This window comes from Schistocerca nitens, chromosome 7 (genome assembly GCF_023898315.1).
Source record: "Schistocerca nitens isolate TAMUIC-IGC-003100 chromosome 7, iqSchNite1.1, whole genome shotgun sequence".
Classification (NCBI taxonomy): Eukaryota; Metazoa; Arthropoda; class Insecta; order Orthoptera; family Acrididae; genus Schistocerca; species Schistocerca nitens.
In genome coordinates this window covers 344,501,316-344,519,416 of record NC_064620.1, presented here as the reverse complement: position 1 = coordinate 344,519,416, position 18,101 = coordinate 344,501,316, and the positions used below count along the sequence as shown (strand labels likewise).

At 45.5% G+C, this 18,101-nt stretch overlaps 1 protein-coding gene across 2 annotated transcripts in view; it reads right to left on the bottom strand.

The window, feature by feature from the left end:
- LOC126194804 (sodium-coupled monocarboxylate transporter 1-like) overlaps window positions 1-18,101 on the bottom strand; it is a 202,557-nt gene that overhangs the window by 56,538 nt on the left and 127,918 nt on the right. For both annotated transcript variants that reach the window (XM_049933116.1, XM_049933117.1), the window contains exons 10-11: window positions 4,907-5,016; window positions 3,612-3,801 (exon numbers count right to left, since the gene is read on the bottom strand). In XM_049933116.1, coding sequence (XP_049789073.1) covers window positions 3,612-3,801; window positions 4,907-5,016 — 300 coding nt within the window. The remainder of the gene's footprint in view (window positions 1-3,611; window positions 3,802-4,906; window positions 5,017-18,101) is intronic.

Here is an 18,101-nt window from a genome sequence, read left to right as displayed (position 1 = left end):
TGGAATATTCATAATTCTCCTACAACACAACATTTTAAAAACTTATTCTTTTTCTGCCTGAACATTTTATCGTCCGCATTTCGCCTCCGTGCAAGACTGCATTCCATACCACCTTCAAACAAGTCTTCTGAACACTTCGACGTTACCAAATTTCTCCTTTTCAGAAACGCTTTTCCCGCTGTTGGCAGTGAGCAATTTTTATCCTCGTCCCTGCTTCCATCGTCAGTTATTTTTCTGCCCAAATAAAACGACTCATATACTACTTACTGTCTCATTTCCTAATGTAAGCCCCTCGGCATCGCCTGATTTAATTCGAATATTTTCCGTTACCGTTGTTTTACTTTTGTTGATGTTAACCTTATAACTTCTTTTCAAGTCCTACCAGTACACAATAATCCACCGACAGATCCTTCGAAATTTAGTATCCGTAAGTGTAAAATTTTCCTAGAGCGAAAATACTCGACAACAACTGTAGGCATACTTGCTCTCCTTCCACCAGCATCTGCCAACGTTTATTCAGGTTGCTGTAATACTACGGTACGGTAGGCAGAAGACAATAGTGTGGGATGGCTTTACATAATACTTTAAGATTTTAGCTCCAGTGACTTAATGAGCGAAACAGATAAGATTGAGCCATCAACTAACAGACACTTGTCATCCACGGTAACTGATTACAGAGCAAATAAAAACAGACGAGGACAAAAATATTTTGCGTATGATTTGTTTTCCCCTTGCATGAACTGTCAGTTACTTTTTCATCTACAGCTGTACCGCTCAAGCCACCTTACGGCGCATGAGAGAGGGTGCTTGTGGTATCACTGTCATTTCCCCCATTTCTGTTCCATTTGCGAATAACGCGTGGGAATAACAACTGTCGATTTACCTATGTGTGCATTCTTAGTTCCCAGATTTTCCCGCCGTGATGAATTTGAGATATGTATTTGAGAGGAAATAACACACTATCTGATCAAGATCCCGGACACTTGTTAGTCGGCCCTTCACTTTTACGACGGCTTGAAGGCTTCTGGGGACACTTTCAGTGAGACGTCTGAATGAAACTTTCTGGCAGTCTGTGGGCTGGACCGAGAATCGAACTTGGGACCTTTGCCTTTCGCTGGAAAGTGCGTTACGGAAGCACAACTCTCGGCCTGTCCTCATAGCTTTACGTCCACCAGTACCTCATCTCCCATCTTCCATGCTTCACGGAAGTTCTCCTGGGAACTTTGCAAGACTAGTGCTCCTGGAAAAAAAGGATATTGCGGATTCTTGGTTTAGCCACAGTCTGGCGGATGTTTCCAGAACGAAATTTTCACTCTGCAGTGGAGTGTGCGTTGACATAAAACTTTCTAGCAGATAAGAACTGTGTGCGGGACCGAGATTCAAACTCTAGTCATTAAGGGCCCTCACACGGACTCTCCTAACCGCGAGATTTAGGACGAGCCACACAGTTCCGCGCGCAAGAACGTCTGTGTGAACGCAATGTCATTAAAGAGTCAGGTGTTTGATCAAGCCTCCGGTTAGATGACCCCCGTGCCTGCCCGCCAGCGCATTTAGACGTACACGCCTGGCGTGTGCAGTTCTCACACATGCTGCTGTGCGCTCTGTCGGAGATTCTTCTGTCATTTGCCTACAGTACGCCACGCGGCGATACGATTGTCGTGAAAGCTTGGAGTCTTGTCAATAATCTGCAGTGCGCGACACGATCATAACGGATTCCCGTCGCTAGACCAAAGACCTTTTGACGGAATTTATATATCTGTACAAAGAACAACAGTGCTTGTTGAAAGTGAGATCTAAAGACTATATAAATAAGAATTTAAAATCCGGATCTTATGATAAACTGGCGGCGTTTTTCAAAACAGTATTCCTCGAAGTGAACCGAGACTTTGTTTGAAACAATTACAGTGCTTATGGGGTTCATTTAGAAAGGAACTGAAGAAAGTATGCGACATTAAGGGCAGTGGCAGGTCACCTGATGGCATGTATGTACCAACTTTGTCGTATTACGAGTAGCTGTTATTTACTGTCGATCCAGAGGTGCAAAGTGCGAGTTGTTTGAAGATAGCTGTTTCTGTGGATGTGGGAAAAATACTGTCTGGCTGTGAGGATGATGATAGTGGAGCTGGTGGTACAATGGACGGTGGTAGTCAATGCACTGAAGGGCAACGTGAAAAAGTAAGTATACAGCTATGTATTTACATACGATTGCTCTTAGATATGTTATGGTTACAGCTTCTAGTGATTTTTCTCAAGCACCGGAATTGAAAATGAATAGATCTTCTCAACTACCTATACATAATACATTTTATTTATTTGTGTGCGCTCCGTGTACTGTGTATTAAACTGGGGACCTAGAAACACAGAGAGGCTTCGTCCCGCCGTAGCCCTCACTGGTTCACAACCTCACAATAGGCCACAGCAGTCCAAACACCCTACCGCCGCCCCACACCGAACCCAGGGCTATTGTGCGGTTCGGTCCCCAGCGGACCTTCCCTCCCTCGCCCCCCCCCCCCCACCCCTCTCCACCGTCTTATACCAGACGAGTGTAACCCCAAATATTTGTGTGGTAGAGTAATTATGGTGTACGCATACGTGGAGACAGTGCTTGCGCAGCAATCGCCGACATAGTGTAGTTGAGTCGGAATAAGGGGAACCACCCCGCATTCGCCGAGGCTGATGGAAAACAGCCTTAATAAACCATCCACAGGCTGGCCGGCACACCGGACCTCGACACTAATCCGCCGGGCGGATCGGGAAGCAACGCGTTAGACCGCACGGCTAGCCGGGCAGGCGTGCTCTCCATACTGACATCCAATTCTACTTCTCCCTGTGCTCTGACATCTAGTGAAGACCTTTCCTTTAGTACGTTCTTGTCACTCAGATATGGCTTTCGACAGTACGAAAGGCAAATGTATCCGCGCCCATCAGTCATGCAGAAACACATCCACTTTAATTCCCGCCGGTCAGTGACACGGAGATAAAGCACATAAGCGGTCAGTTCTCATGCGCCTACGGAGCTCTGAATTATTACTCGACAAAGCGAACTGTACACCTTGCCAGAGCGGGAGCTAACTTAGTCACATGACTAAGTACAGCCACGTTCCACTTATAGTTAATGCAAGCACGGAAAGCGATCGCTGATTCATATACATCACAGTAGGGATGAACACTGGTAAAGTGACACTGTATGAAGTTGCCAGGCAAATTGTTGTGCACAGGTTTCGTCCCGATTTAACTGTTTGTGTTTAGCTCTAGAAGCAAAAGTTTTTGCAGTTTTCAGTGAGACTGAACAGCAGCAGCGTCCTCCTGAAGACGGCGGAGAAATGGATCGCCGAAATGTTGAACCATGTTGATCTTAGGATGCGGTGGCGTAGGACACTTGGAATGAGTACTCTCTTTTCCCCATTGTGGATCGCTGCTTTTCTACATCAACTATTTCGAAGGCTTATGAATAATGTATTCCTGTTTTGTGACATGTTTTACATTCTTGAGGATCTCCTCATTATGGATCTATGGCGCAAAACGTATATCTGATCGAATCTGAGAGCTGACGGTTCCTACTTTGCTTGGTTTGCTATCACCACGCCTCTGTTTGCAGGAGCAGAGCATACCTGTAGAACGGAGGCTCCGAGCCTCTCCACGGCGAACACGAGTCCGGTGCAGACGGCTCCCATCACGACGACCACCGCCTTCATCAGCAGGTCGGTCTGCCGCTCCGACAGCCGGCGGGACGGGAAGAAAGTTTTGAAGAAGTCCTCCAGCACCACGGCAGACGTGGAATTCAGCGCCGTCGACATGGAACTGTGGGGACACCAAGTCATTTGTCTCACAGTAATGTCTCAAAGCAGAGGAAAGACCGAAAGTAAGGCAAACCAATATGGCAGGCAGCCGTCAGGTGCAAAGTTAATAACCACATACTACACGATGAGGCATTCCCCTCAGGCAGATTGAGTCCCAGAACATACCCAAGGTGGACCTAACTGCAAAACAATACAGAATGAGTCTCGTTGGAAAAATGAGAAATCATGAAATTGAGGAAGACCTACTGTAACCAAACAGATTCCTGTGGTTTCCAACCTTTCTGAGGTCATTACTTCTGTAGAAAATTAGACGCTAGCTAGTATCTCCACCATCAGCAACATCAACGCCTGGCAGAAAATATAACAACGAAGATGCGATTGGTATAATCATTGGCGTTGCCTCTATTCTTGTACGGCTGCGAAAAAATAATTCAAATGGCTCTGAGCACTATGGGACTTAACATCTTAGGTCATCAGTCCCCTAGAACTTAGAACTACTTAAACATAACTAACCTAAGGACATCACACACATCCATGCCCGAGGTAGGATTCGAACCTGTGACCGCAGCAGTCCCCCGGTTCCGGACTGCAGCGCCTAGAACCGCACGTCCACCGCAGCCGGCTACAGTTAGGGGACATTGTGGGAGTGGGATGTAAATTGCATGTTAAAAAGTACGTGAATATTTTTGCATGCTAAAATTTTGGGAAAACTTTAAAAAATGATGAGGAAGGTATTAAGAGGCAACTGGTACCCCTTTTTTTGAGTCTGAGTCTTTTAATAAACAGGAGCATATTCGCCTTCTCTCTGCTTTTTTCCGCTGGTATGAATACGTTTAAAAGCTGAATTTAGTTTCAAATATGTGGACTACAGAAAAATATAATTTGTATGTTCATGAAGAGAACCATTTTAATTTACAAAGTGGTACCTGTTTTTAATGGATCAGATGACAATCGTTAGTTTAGCTGTCAGAATTCCAGCGCAGTAGCGTCTCTAGGTCAGTCTTTACGATGTTTCTGTGTTTTCCCCGGTAACGATGAGTTGTGGTGACGCTCCGAGGTGGCAAAAGCTGTCAACCACAGGGGAGAACCCGCGGCAGTGCACTTACCTGAGCGCCGCACTGAAGACGCTGGCCACGAACAGGCCCGGTAACCCTGGCAGGCCGCCCAAGGAGTCCACCACCAGCAGCGGGAGCAGCTGGTCCTTGGCGCTCGCCATCTGCACACACGGCACGCGATCATGATAAATACTGTACAACACGAGGGTAACTGCTGAATATCTAGATTACTCAAAACAATAATCACAAATGTTCAGACACTTTGGCGTTTTCTGGGTCAACAAAGCTATACGCTGCAATTGCAGTTCTTTCTCTTTTGTTGCTCCCTCTAGCTCTGCCGATAAAGCAGAATGTGATAGTTAACATTATTTAGTTGGTTTAAAGCGCACACCAACTGCCAGCTACATTACTGGCCATTAAAATTGCTCACCACGAAGATGACGTGCTACAGACGCGAAATTGAACCGAAAGGAAGAAGATGCTGTGATTTGGAAATGATTAGCTTTTCAGAGCATTCACACAAGGTTGGAGCCGGTGGCGACAGCTACAAAGTGCTAACATGAGCAAAGTTTCCAACCGATTTCTCATACACAAACATCTGTTGACCGTCGTTGCCTGGTGAAACGTTGTTGTGATGCCTCGTGTAAGGAGGAGAAATGAGTACCATCACGTTTCCTACTTTGATAAAGGTCGGATTGTAGCCTATCGCGATTGCGGTTTATCGTATCGCGACATTGCTGCTCCCTTTGGACGAGATCCAATGACTGTTAGCAGAATATGGAATCGGTGGGTTCAGGAGGGTATACGGAACGCCGTGCTGGATCCCAACGGCCTCGTATCACTAGCAGTCGAGATGAACGGCATCTTATCCGCATGGCTGTAACGGTTCGTGCAGCTACGTCTCGATCCCTGAGTCAACAGATGTGGACGTTTGCAAGACAACAATCATCAGCACGAAGAGTTCGACGACGTTTGCAGCAGCATGGACTATCAGCTCGGAGACGATGGCTGCTGTTACCCCTGACGCTGCATCACAGGCAGGAGCGCCTGCGGTGGTGTACTCAACGACGAACCTGGGTGCACGAATGGCAAAACGTCATTTTCTCGGATGAATCCGGGTTCTGTTTACAGCATCTTGATGGTCACATCCGTGTTTGGCGACATCGCGGTGGTGCACATTGGAAGCATGTATTCGTCATCGCCATACTGGCGTATCACACAGCGTGATGGTATGGGGTGCCATTGGTTACACGTCTCCGTCACCTCTTGTTCGCACTGATGGCACTTTTAACAGTGGACGTTACATTTCAGATGTGTTACGACCCGTGGCTCTACCCTTCATTCGATCCCTGCGAAACTCTACATTTCAGCAGGATAATGCGCTACTGCATGTAGCAGATCCTGTACGGGCCTTTCTGGATACAGAAAATGTTCGGCTGCTGCCCTGGCCAGCACATTCTCCAGATCTCTCACCAACAGAAAACGTCTGGTCAATGGTGGCCGAGCAACTGACTAGTCACAATACGCCAGTCACTACTCTTGATGAACTGTGGTATCGTGTTGAAGCTGCAATGGCAGCTGTACCTGTACACGCCATCCAAGCTCCTATTGACTCAATGCCCAGGCGTATCAAGGCCTTTGTTACGGCCAGGATCTATGCACCCAAACTGCGTGAAAATGTAATCACATGTCAGTTCTGGTATAATCCTGCCGGAGTGGCCGAGCGGTTCTAGGCACTACAGTCTGGAACCGCACGACCGGTACGGCCGCAGGTTCGAATCCTGCCTCGGGCATGGATGTGTGTGATGTTCTTAGGTTAGTTAGGTTTAAGTAGTTCTAAGTTCTAGGGGACTGATGACCTCAGAAGTTAAGTCCAATAGTGCTCAGAGCCATTTAACCAGTTCTAGTATAATATATTTGTCCAATAAGTACCCGTTTATCATCTGCATTTCTTCTTGGTGTAGCAATTTTAATGCCCAGTAGTGTATAACGAATGGGAAAAAAAATTTGATGTTTAGCAACGCCACACACTACATGCCGTGCCCAATCATATTAACGTGACCCTCTGTGAGAAGCCTGTATAACCTCCTTTTGCAGTGCGCACCGCAGCGAGATGTGCAGGAAGAGGTACAGTAATATTCTGTACCGACAAAGATGCAGAGCCATATCGACTGCAGTTCTATGGCCAGCTGCGATACGTTTTGTAGCGTTGCAGGTTTGTTCCGAGCGAACGTTTGTTTTAGGATAGCTAGCTGCATGTAACTTCGGGGGTTGACATCTCCAATGTCTCTTACTGGACGCGTTCATTCACTACCGATAAGAACCTAAATAAATGATATTAAATATTATTGAATCATTTTCAAAATCGGTACACTACCTTTTGACATTCAGGAGAAGATTAAATTTCAGCTTTATAACTATTATAGTTGCACAGACAGAAAAAATTGCTAGAAATAGGCAACTTTGGGAACTAAATTCAGTTAGGAAATATAATAGTTTATCTTTTGGTATAACTGGAAAACGTAAGCAGAACTCTCAGTATGCAGAATTAATCGATTGAGATTTTCATACTAAAACTTTAATTATTTTTCGTTGTCGTAATATAAAAATCAGACTAGATTATTATTTGTGTCTCGTATTGTTGTGGGAAGAAATGTGAGTGCACGACTGTGTGTACGTGGAACATTCGCCAGATTGTAATGTTGCACTATATACCGTCTTCAGTAACCTGCAAGAACGACACAAGCCTGTCGTGGGAAATTGGTCCGAGGGAAATTACCCACTATGCTAGGTGTGATTGCTATTGTAACAGAGCAGCCAGAAAGTCCGCTGGAGTATTATCTGCATCCAAAGGATATTTTCAGAATTATTATCTTTTAGTTTTCGTTTGTTAAACATTACTTTAATATGAATGACGTAAATGCGTCTCTGTGTAAGGACTGGTGCAGGCCAGTTTTGGAGCGAGTACGATCTTGAGCAAGCATTCTGATTGGCAGCGAGTATGGTTAGCCAATCAGAATTGAGACGGTTTCCGTTCGTTACCTGATAGTTATACTGGGAGTGAGGCCGGAAGAAGGGAGTCGCTCGCTACCTTTGAATGCGGACTGTCATGTTACTAGTGCCAGTAAAAATAATGTGTAAGATGAAGGAATGTTGAGTAACTCGCGTTTGATACGTGTCGTGACTAACGCTGATCTAGTTACGGACAGTTTTGTGAAGTTTAGAAGTTCTAGAACTGTTTAGTTGGACAGATATGCGCGTGTGAAATTCGGCCTTCATAGTATCCGCGTGGCAATGATGCAGTATTCAACCACTGAGCATTTTTTGGCAAGCAGTTTCTTTTTTGAGAAATCCACGAGAAGGACTGGATGTAATAACTCATATTAGTAGTGAAATTAATGACTGTGAGAACGTTGTTTGATTCGAGTCGGGTTTGGACAGATTTCTGACTGCTGTGCGTGTGAAATGAGTGTACGAATTGTGAGCGTGAAGAAAATAGCCAATAGTTTAAGTGTGGACTGAACAGTACCGTTTCTTTGGCTAGATGAACAAAATAAACCTTTTTGTGTGGAAATTTCGGACATTATTTTTCAGAAGCCAATCCATTTTCTTACCGCCCGATAAAATTTTTTAATGGCAATTTTTCTATAGACCATACCATTACTAGAGTTGCGCGGCCTTAGTAATTGTAGATATTAGATGGTGTTTTTTTTTTATCAACACTGCTTTTGGCTCTGAGCACCATGGGACTTAACAGCGGAGGTCATCAGTCTCCTAGAACTTAGAACTACTTAAACCTAACTAACCTAAGGACATCACACACATCCATGCCCGAGGCAGGATTCGAACCTGCGACCGTATCGGTCGCGCGGTTCCAGCCTCAAGCGCCTAGAACCGCTCGAACGCTGCTTTCACATCGTCTTGTAAGTATCTGCGTTGCCGAGTGGAGGGACATCGAGCAGACGCGGTTCTGAGGTAGGTGAATTCTAATTTGCAGCCTGCACACAGAATCACATACCCCACCACGCCGCGGTTTCTTGGCTGAGGATCCTTTGCGCGAACAGCCCGATCTAGATCCCACTGATTCTCGATTGGGTTTAAATACTGGGAGTTTAATGGCCAGGGGATTACGGTAAACTCGTCCGGGTGCTCTTCAAACCAAGTTCGTACATTGTGAACCGTGAGGCATATTTTCCTGCTGGTACATGCCATGGTGGCGAGGAGGAGACAACCTGTACATAGGGGTGGACATGATACCCAAAGACAGATGAACATATTGCTTTCACACGTTTCAGTGACCGTTGTCGCATAAAACGAGATTCACGTAAAAAGACCACCTGTCACGACACGGGTGCCGTAAATTCCCGCCTTCGTCGCCGATAAGCAGCAGTCAGCATGGGTGCACGAACCAGGTGCCTGCTGCAGAGGCTCATACGGGGCAACTTAACGATCGTTGGGGAGATGCTGTCGGTAAGCTATTGGTTCATCTGTGGGGCGTCTTCCTCTCCAATGCACACATCTGTGGGATGTCTTCCTCTCCCGTATATATCCCCCCAGCCATCATTCACCCCTGTCATCTATGGCCCATGGTGCATCACAATTGCCTCGACGCCGGTTTTGGATAGCACGTTTGCCATGCACGGCATACCTTAACCGCGGCACGCGAACAGTTAAAAAACTTAGCCGATTCCGAAATTCTTCCCCCATAGCCCGAAAGGCAATGATCGTGCCCTTTTGGATCTCAGATACATCGTTCCGTTCCCTCATTACGATAATGATTGCGCTGTTATTCGTGTCCCCGACACGCCTTATATGCCCTTCACTGCTAGTCCTGCCACCTGTCGTCTGTGAGTGATTTTTGCACGTTGACCTCGAACACAGGCAGTGGTAACACTGATGTGACTGGCCTGTGTATCCGCACTGCACAGAAAAAAAAATCAGCATGTCGATGAGTGCTAAAAGCAACAGCTGCAATATGTATCCTGACATTCACAGCACGACAAGAGAAAAGAAGATTATTATAGGTGAAAAAAATCTTTTAGAGCCAATATTTTTTTCAAAATTTTCGAAGAATGAGCGACAATACCTGCTGATCATACTGGATGTGTTAGAATTTAAGACCTACGACGCGACTCGTGGCAAGAATAATTTCGGTATATAAACATTCACATATCCACCACCGTTTCTCTTTGGGGCTACAAGGGCATGTCTTTCTCGGCAGTACTAACAAGGTGAAGGCCTCAGAGACGGCCAACTGATTCGGCTCAGATTTGGCAGGTCGCTTGTGTACAACCTAAAACGAAGGAATCTAAGATATTTTGGGTCAACACTCCCACGTTCTTGAGAAAATCACCCCTAAAGGTTATGACGAGCGATCGACTCAAAATTGGCGGGATAGATAGATAATTGTAAATAGAGCATTTTTCATCATCAGGTATGGGGTCCGGAAACGCATACTTTTCCAGAAATCGAGGTACGAAACTTTTACGACTACCGCGTTTGTACACAAACGCCTGTCGCCGACAGCGCCGATAGCGCAACGGCCAAGGTAACTGGCTGGGAATCGGAAAACCCGGGTTCGAATCTCGAAGAAACCTAGCGGATGTTATTCTTCTCGTTTGTATTTATCCATATCTCAATTGATAGGGATAGGAGGGTTAACAAGGTAAGTAAATCAATAAGTAATGTTAATAATAAGGTAGGCAAACTAATTTCCCAAGTGAAGTATTTTAAGCCTTGTCACATGAAAACAACTCCGAGTAAAAGTGCTGCGACTTCCTCAGGAGGGATCACAGATAGCCAACCGTGCGGCGCTTGTTTACAGCGAGGCACGGGACAGAATCCACGCGGGGAGAGTTATGTTGTCCCGGTTGCCTCTTCGTCATATCATAGGGAAGGAACAGTGTAGCTGTCGAAAGATTGCATTCATTAGTTGCTGTTGGTGCCGTGAGTATATTTGTTTCGAATGTTTATATGACAAGTACCATCCATCTAGTTGTTCGAAGAAAAATGAGGACACGTAACAGTGACTGGAAGAGCCATTGTAAAGTGACCTGGAGTAGCATTTTAGTTATTTACTACCCCAAGAGGTTTGAGAAATTTATTTGCCTACGTTATTATCATTCCTTGTTGATTTACTTACCTTATTAACCCTCCTATCCCTATCAATTGAGATATGGATAAATACAAACCAAAAGAATAACATCCACTACGTTTCTTCGAGATTCGCAGCCAGTTACCTTGGCCGTTGCGCTATCGGTGCCGTTGGCGAAAAGCGTTGACCATGTGGGTACAAACGCGGCAGTTGAGAAAGTTTCTTACCCCGATTTCTGGAAAAGCATGCGTTTTCGGACCCCATACCTGGTGATGAAAAATGCTCTATTTACAATTATCTATCAATCCCGCCAACTTTGAGTCGATCGCTCGTCATAACCTTTAGGGGTGATTTTCTCAAAAGCGCGGGGGTGTTGACCCAAAATATCTTAGATTCCTTCATTTTAGGTTGTACACAAGCGACCTACCAAATCTGAGCCGAATTGGTTGACCGTGTCTGAGGCCTTCCCCTTGTAAGACTGGAGAGTTTCCATTATCTTTTGAGAAGACGTAGGCGTGAAAATGACTACAACATCGAATTTTTCTTCTATGTTCCATAAGATTATGCAATGTCTTCACATTTCAAAAAGTTATAGTATACTAAAATTTCCACAGGTTGTTTGGTCTAGAAGAAGCATTGAATAAAGGGCTATGCATGGTCCATGGCCGTCTCAATTGAGCGATGGCGCATGGAATGAGTAAAAATTGATTTGTCTTGATTTCTGGCAGTCACATTGTCAGAATGTATTCACAGACGCAGTCATTAAAGTCATAACCAGCAATAGACTTTATATAAGTGCTATTTTATTTTTTGTTGTTATGAGTTAAGATTCGTTTGCATATGTCGGCCAAGCGCGACTTCGCTGTTGCTGTTTTACTTCTCTGTTCGTGGTGTTCAAATTGCAATGAGTACAGATATCTCGGATCTGTTGGTCCAGTGACAAACGATGTGCCTTGAAACCGAAAGATTACGGATTCGAATCCCGTTCGGAGCACAGGACATTACAGTCTGACTTTAATCTAGTCTTCGCCTCTTAACAACGTGAAAATTCGCCAGAAACGACACGTGGTACGGATTCCATTGTAGGCCCCTTCGTCTAGTATAATTACTGGGGGGAAGGTTAGGACGCGCAAGTCACTGAGGACTTGAATCAGCCGATTGAACTACATGGAATTATTATTAAAGCTGAACCTGAGTCTTAAATGAATCAATTTAAAATTGCATCATTTATCATGGACATAATGGAAGATTTATTTAAGCAACAACGCAAACATCCGGCACTGCTTCCAAGTGTAGCATTTTACACTAGAAGATTGTTAAGACCGTGCCGGTATACGCTGATCAGCCAGAAAATTATGACTACCTACCTAATAGTCAGTATGTCCACCTTTGGCACGGATAACAGCGGCGATGCGTCGTGATATGGAAGCAACGAGGCCTTGGTGGGTTGCTGGAGGGAGTTGGCACCACATCTGCACACACAAGTCCCTATTTCTCGTAAATTCCGGGGAGGGGGGCGATGAGCAGTCACGCCACGTTCAATCCCATCCCAAATGTGGTTCAAATGGCTCTGAGCACTATGGGACTCAACTGCTGTGGTCATTAGTCCCCTAGAACTTAGAACTACTGAAACCTAACTAAGCTAAGGACATCACACACATCCATGCCCGAGGCAGGATTCGAACCTGCGACCGTAGCAGTCGCACGGTTCCGGACTGCGCGCCTAGAACCGCGAGACCACCGCGGCCGGCCATCCCAAATGTGTTCGAGTTCAGATATGACGAGTTGGGGGAGAGGGGAGGAGGGAGCACATCAACTGAAACTCGCCACTGTGTTGCATGAACTACTCCATCGCACTCGTGGCCTTGTGACATGGCGCGTGGCACTGCCGCCGGAAACATGATCGTCAGGAAGGGAACTACGTGGTGTGCTATCAGTGTGGCCGTCATGGTGCCCTGCACGAGTTCCACTGGAGCGTTGGACCCCCACGTGGATGTTCCCTAGAGCATAATACAGCCGCCGCCAGTTTGTCTCCACCTCGCAGTATAGGTGTCAAGAACAGGGCGGATTCGCGCCATTCCACTGGCGTGATGAAGAAGGTATCGGGATTCATCAGACCACGCAATGCTCTGCCACTGTGCCAAACGTCCAGTGCCTATGGTCACGTGCCTATTTCAACCATAGTTGCCTATGTCGTGTTAACATCGGCACATGCTCTGGTCGTCGGCTGCGGAGGCCCACATACTCTGCCCAGAATTTAAGTCTAATGTTAGTTCCGTCACAGTTCGCCGCCTGTCCCTTCTACCAGTCTGCCAAGACTATCCCGGCTGGCATCTGTATGAGGGGTGGTCGTCGAACTCCACGATGTTTGGTTTCACCTTGGTTTCGCCACGTGTTGAAGACAGTTACCACTGCACTTCTCAAATACCCGAGAAGTGGTGCGGTTTCCTAAATGCTTACAACGAGCCTCCAGGCCATCACAATCTGCCTTCGGTCAAATTTAGATAGCTCGCGCGCCTTCCCCATTCTACACACGGACGATGCTATCGCCTGGACGGCCTTGTATCGATCGTAAGTCAGTGATCATAATGTTCTGGCTGATCAGTGTATACAGTCCAGTCACATTAATGTGACCACCGTCTATGGCAACACCAGTAGTGGGGAATATATAAACCGTGTCGGGGGCTCAGGATAAGTAGAGTCGTAATGCGGAAACGGAGTGATTTATCTGGCGTCCTAAAGGGCATGATTGTCTATCTTTGGAGCAAGGACGGAAACATTTCCGAAACGGCTAAGTTTGTAAACTGTTCCCCTGCTCCTGTCGTTAAAGTCTACTTTGCATGACGAAATAGCGCTAGCCAAAAACGGCGCCGAGATAACTATGATGCAAGACGGGGTGAACGATGACTGCAGAGATGTGTGCGGCCGACAGATATGCAACTGTTCACCAACTGATCGCCCGGATGAACTAACGGGCCAGCAACAGCTTCTCCTCAACGACCGTTCAGCGAACGTTGCTGCTAATGGGCCTCTTCAGCAGGCGTCTGGTTCATGCGCTCATGCTGACTGCCATTCATCGGCGACGAAGACTGAAATTTGGACGCCAGTACAGCAACTGGAGGTCCACTAAGTGGCGACAGGTGGCCTTTTCGATGAACCACGTTTAATGAAAGTAAAGTAAGAGCATATGGACTGTCAGACCAATTGTGTGATTGGATTGAAGAGTTCCTAGATAACAGAACGCAGCATGTCATTCTCAATGGAGAGAAGTCTTCCGAAGTAAGGGTTGCCGCAGGTTGCCGCAGGGGAGTGTAGTAGCACCGTTACTATTCACGATATACATAAATGACCTTGTGGATAACATCGGAAGTTCACTGAGACTTTTTGCGGATAATGCTGTAGTATATCGAGAGGTTGTAACAATAGAAAATTGTACTGAAATGCAGGAGGATCTGCAACGAATTGACACATGGTGCAGTGAATAACAGTTTAATCTCAATGTAGGCAAGTGTACTGTGTTACGAATACATAGAAAGAAAGATCCTTTATCATTTAGCTACAATATAGCAGGTTAGCAACTGGAAGCAGTTAATTCCATAAATTATCTGGGAGTAGGCATTAGTAGTGATGGAATGATCATAAGAAGTTGATCTTTGGTAAAGCAGATGCCAGACTGAGATTCATTGGAAGAATCCTAAGGAAATGCAATCCGAAAACAAAGGAAGTAGGTTACAGTAAACTTGTTCGCCTACTGCTTGAATATTGCTCACCAGTGTGGGATCCGTACCAGATAGGGTTGACAGAAGAGACAGACAAGATGCAACGGAGAGCAGCGCGCTTCGTTACAGGATCATTTAGTAATTGCGAAAGCGTTATGGAGATGATAGGTAAAATCCAGCGGAAGACTCTGCAGGAAAGACGCTCAGTAGCTTTTGTTGAAGTTTCGAGAACATACCTTCACCGAGGAGTCAAGCAGTCTATAGCTCCCTCCTACGTATATCTCGCGAAGAGACCATCAGGATAAAATCAGAGAGATTAGAGCCCACACAGAGACATACCGACAATCTTTCTTTCCACGAACAGTACGAGACTGGAATAGAAGGGAGAACCGATAGAGGTATTCAAAGTACCCTCCGCCACACACCGTCAGGTGGCTTGCGGAGTATGGATGTAGATGTAGATATGCCCCATTGGACAGATGACTGTTGGCGCGTACTGCGTGAAACGTCTGAAAACGGACACCTTGCAACAATCGTCGGAAGGGTCCATGCTGGAGGGAATTCCCTGGGTGATATGGTCATTCTGGAAGGGACAATGGATCAACACGAGCATGCATATATCCTTCGGGACCATGTCCACCCCAACATGAAGTTCGTTTTTCCTCAGCACGACGGCCTCTACCAGCAGGACAATGCAACATCTCACGCAGCTCGCAGTGTACGTGCGTGATTCGAAGAGCCCCAGGTTGAATTTGTCATACTCCCTTGGCCACCAAACTTCTGGGATCTAGACTCTGTGAGACCACTTCGAGCGGACTCTTCGCACCATGGGACCTCAACCGACAAAACCTATCGCAGCTGCCCGCGGTACAGAAGTCGGCTTGACTTCACATCCCTGTCGGTACCTTCCAGAACCTCTCTGACTATTTCTGCATGTCTCCAAGCGGTCCGCCGTGTAAAAGAGGTGATTCAGGCTTTTGACAAAGAGTCAAATGGTTCAAATGGCTCTGAGCACTATGGGACTTAACTTCTGAGGTCATCAGTCCCCTTGAACTTAGAACTACTTAAACCTAACTAACCTAAGGTCATCACACACATCCATGCCCGAGGCAGGATTCGAACCTGCGACCGTAGCGGTCACGCGGTTGCTGACTGCAGCGCCTAGAACCGCACGGCCATCCAGGCCGGCACACAGAGTAACATAAATGTGACTGGAACAATGTGATAATCTTAAATCAAGGGGATGTATTGTTCAAGTGACTTTCAAAAGATTTTAGGACTCAGTATGAGGCAGCTGAGTAATGAACTGAGTGATAAGAAAATTATACATGGAAAATGTTCAGGAAGGTTGGTCATGTTACATGGTATGAAATAAACTGTTTGACTCATCGATATGGGCTAGCAATTACAAGAAACCAGTAACCCCAAACTCTGATTCTCTAAAAAATCGAATCCGCATGTCTAAATCAATTTATGATGTATGATTGCTGTACAAATGAGTTAATGTGTTAAATATTTGATGTTTAGCATGTAAAACATTCATTGTTGAAGACCCAAACGCTAATGATATTGGTTTTATTAGTTTAGGATTATTTAGCCGTAGACTAATGAGAAAGTCAGAATCAAAACAGGTAAATAAAAAAGGGTTTGTTGGAAGTCATTAAGTGTTCTCATTGTTAGATAATGGATGTCTACAGTCTGGGTAAATTGCGCTTCATCTGAGAAAAGCTATTTGTCTCCCATCTCAGTTTTCATGACGTCGCTTTACCTGAACTGTATGACGTACAATAATTAATTTTGAAGATACTTAAAGACTTGATTTATTAAATCTTACTTCTTAATGAGTAGTTTATGACAGCACTTTAAATTATTCAATTAATCAATAATTGTAAGAAATACTGAAAATCAAATGTTGACAGGCAACCTGCAACTAGGATCTGTGGCTGCTTTGCTTAGCCGTTTAGTAATATGGGTGTTACAGATTTGCAGAACATGACATAAGTTGTCTGTGAAAATTGATACTCTAAAAATTCTGCAGACCGCAACAAGCATCATAGAAGGGTAGCCTCTTGACCCATTGACCCAAGTGGACTACTGGTGTTACAGGCAATTTCGTCTGAAGTGGCACGCCACGAATTCCGCTCCTGTGTCAACGTTTTCAACTCAGAGTAGCACTTGCAACCTATGTCCTCTACTATTTTTCGGACGAGTTCCAACTTGTATCTTCCCCTACAGTTTTAACCTTCTACAGCTCTCTCAATTCCCATGGAACTTATTTCCTGACGTCCTGTTTCCTATCGTCCTAAGGCGTCATCTTGTCAGTGTTTTCCATATTATCCTCTCCTCGCCGATTCTACATCTACATCTACATACATACTCCGCAATCCACCATACGGTGCGTGCGGAGGGTACCTCGTACCACAACTAGCATCTTCTCTCCCTGTTCCACTCCCAAACAGAACGAGGGAAAAATGACTGCCTATATGCCTCTGTACGAGCCCTAATCTATATCTCTCTCATCTTATCTTTGTGGTGTTTCCGCGAAATGTAAGTTGGCGGCAGTAAAATTGTACTGCAGTCAGCCTCAAATCCTGGTTCTCTAAATTTCCTCAGTAGCGATTCACGAAAAGAACGCCTCCTTTCCTCCAGAGACTCCCACCCGAGTTCCTGAAGCATTTCCGTAACACTCGCGTGATGATCAAACCTACCAGTAACAAATCTAGCAGCCCGCTTCTGAATTGCTTCTATGTCTTCCCCCAATCCGACCTGATAGGGATCCCAAACCCTCGGGCAGTAATCAAGAACAGGTCGTATTAGTGTTTTATAAGCGGTCTCCTTTACAGATGAACCACATCTTCCCAAAATTCTACCAATGAACCGAAGACGACTATCCGCCTTCCTCACAACTGCCATTACATGCTTGTCCCACTTCATATCGCTCTGCAATGTTACGCCCAAATATTTAATCGACGTGACTGTGTCAGGCGCTACACTACTAATGGAGTATTCAAACATTACGGGATTCTTTTTCCTATTCATCTGCATTAATTTACATTTATTTATATTTAGAGTTAGCTGCCATTCTTTACACCAATCACAAATGCTGTTCAAGTCATCTTGTATCCTCCTCCAGTCACTCAACGACGACACCTTTCCGTACACCACAGCATCATCAGCAAACAGCCGCACATTGCTATCCACCCTATCCAAAAGATCAGTTATGTAGATAGAAAACAACAGCGGACGTATCACACTTTCCTGGGGCACTCCAGATGTTACCCTCACCTCCGATGAGCACTCACCATCGAGGACAACCTACTGGGTTCAATTACTTAAGAAGTCTTCGAGCCACTCGTATATTTGGGAACCAATCCCATATGCTCGTACCTTAGGAGTCTGCAGTGGGGCACCGAGTCAAACGCTTTCCGGAAGT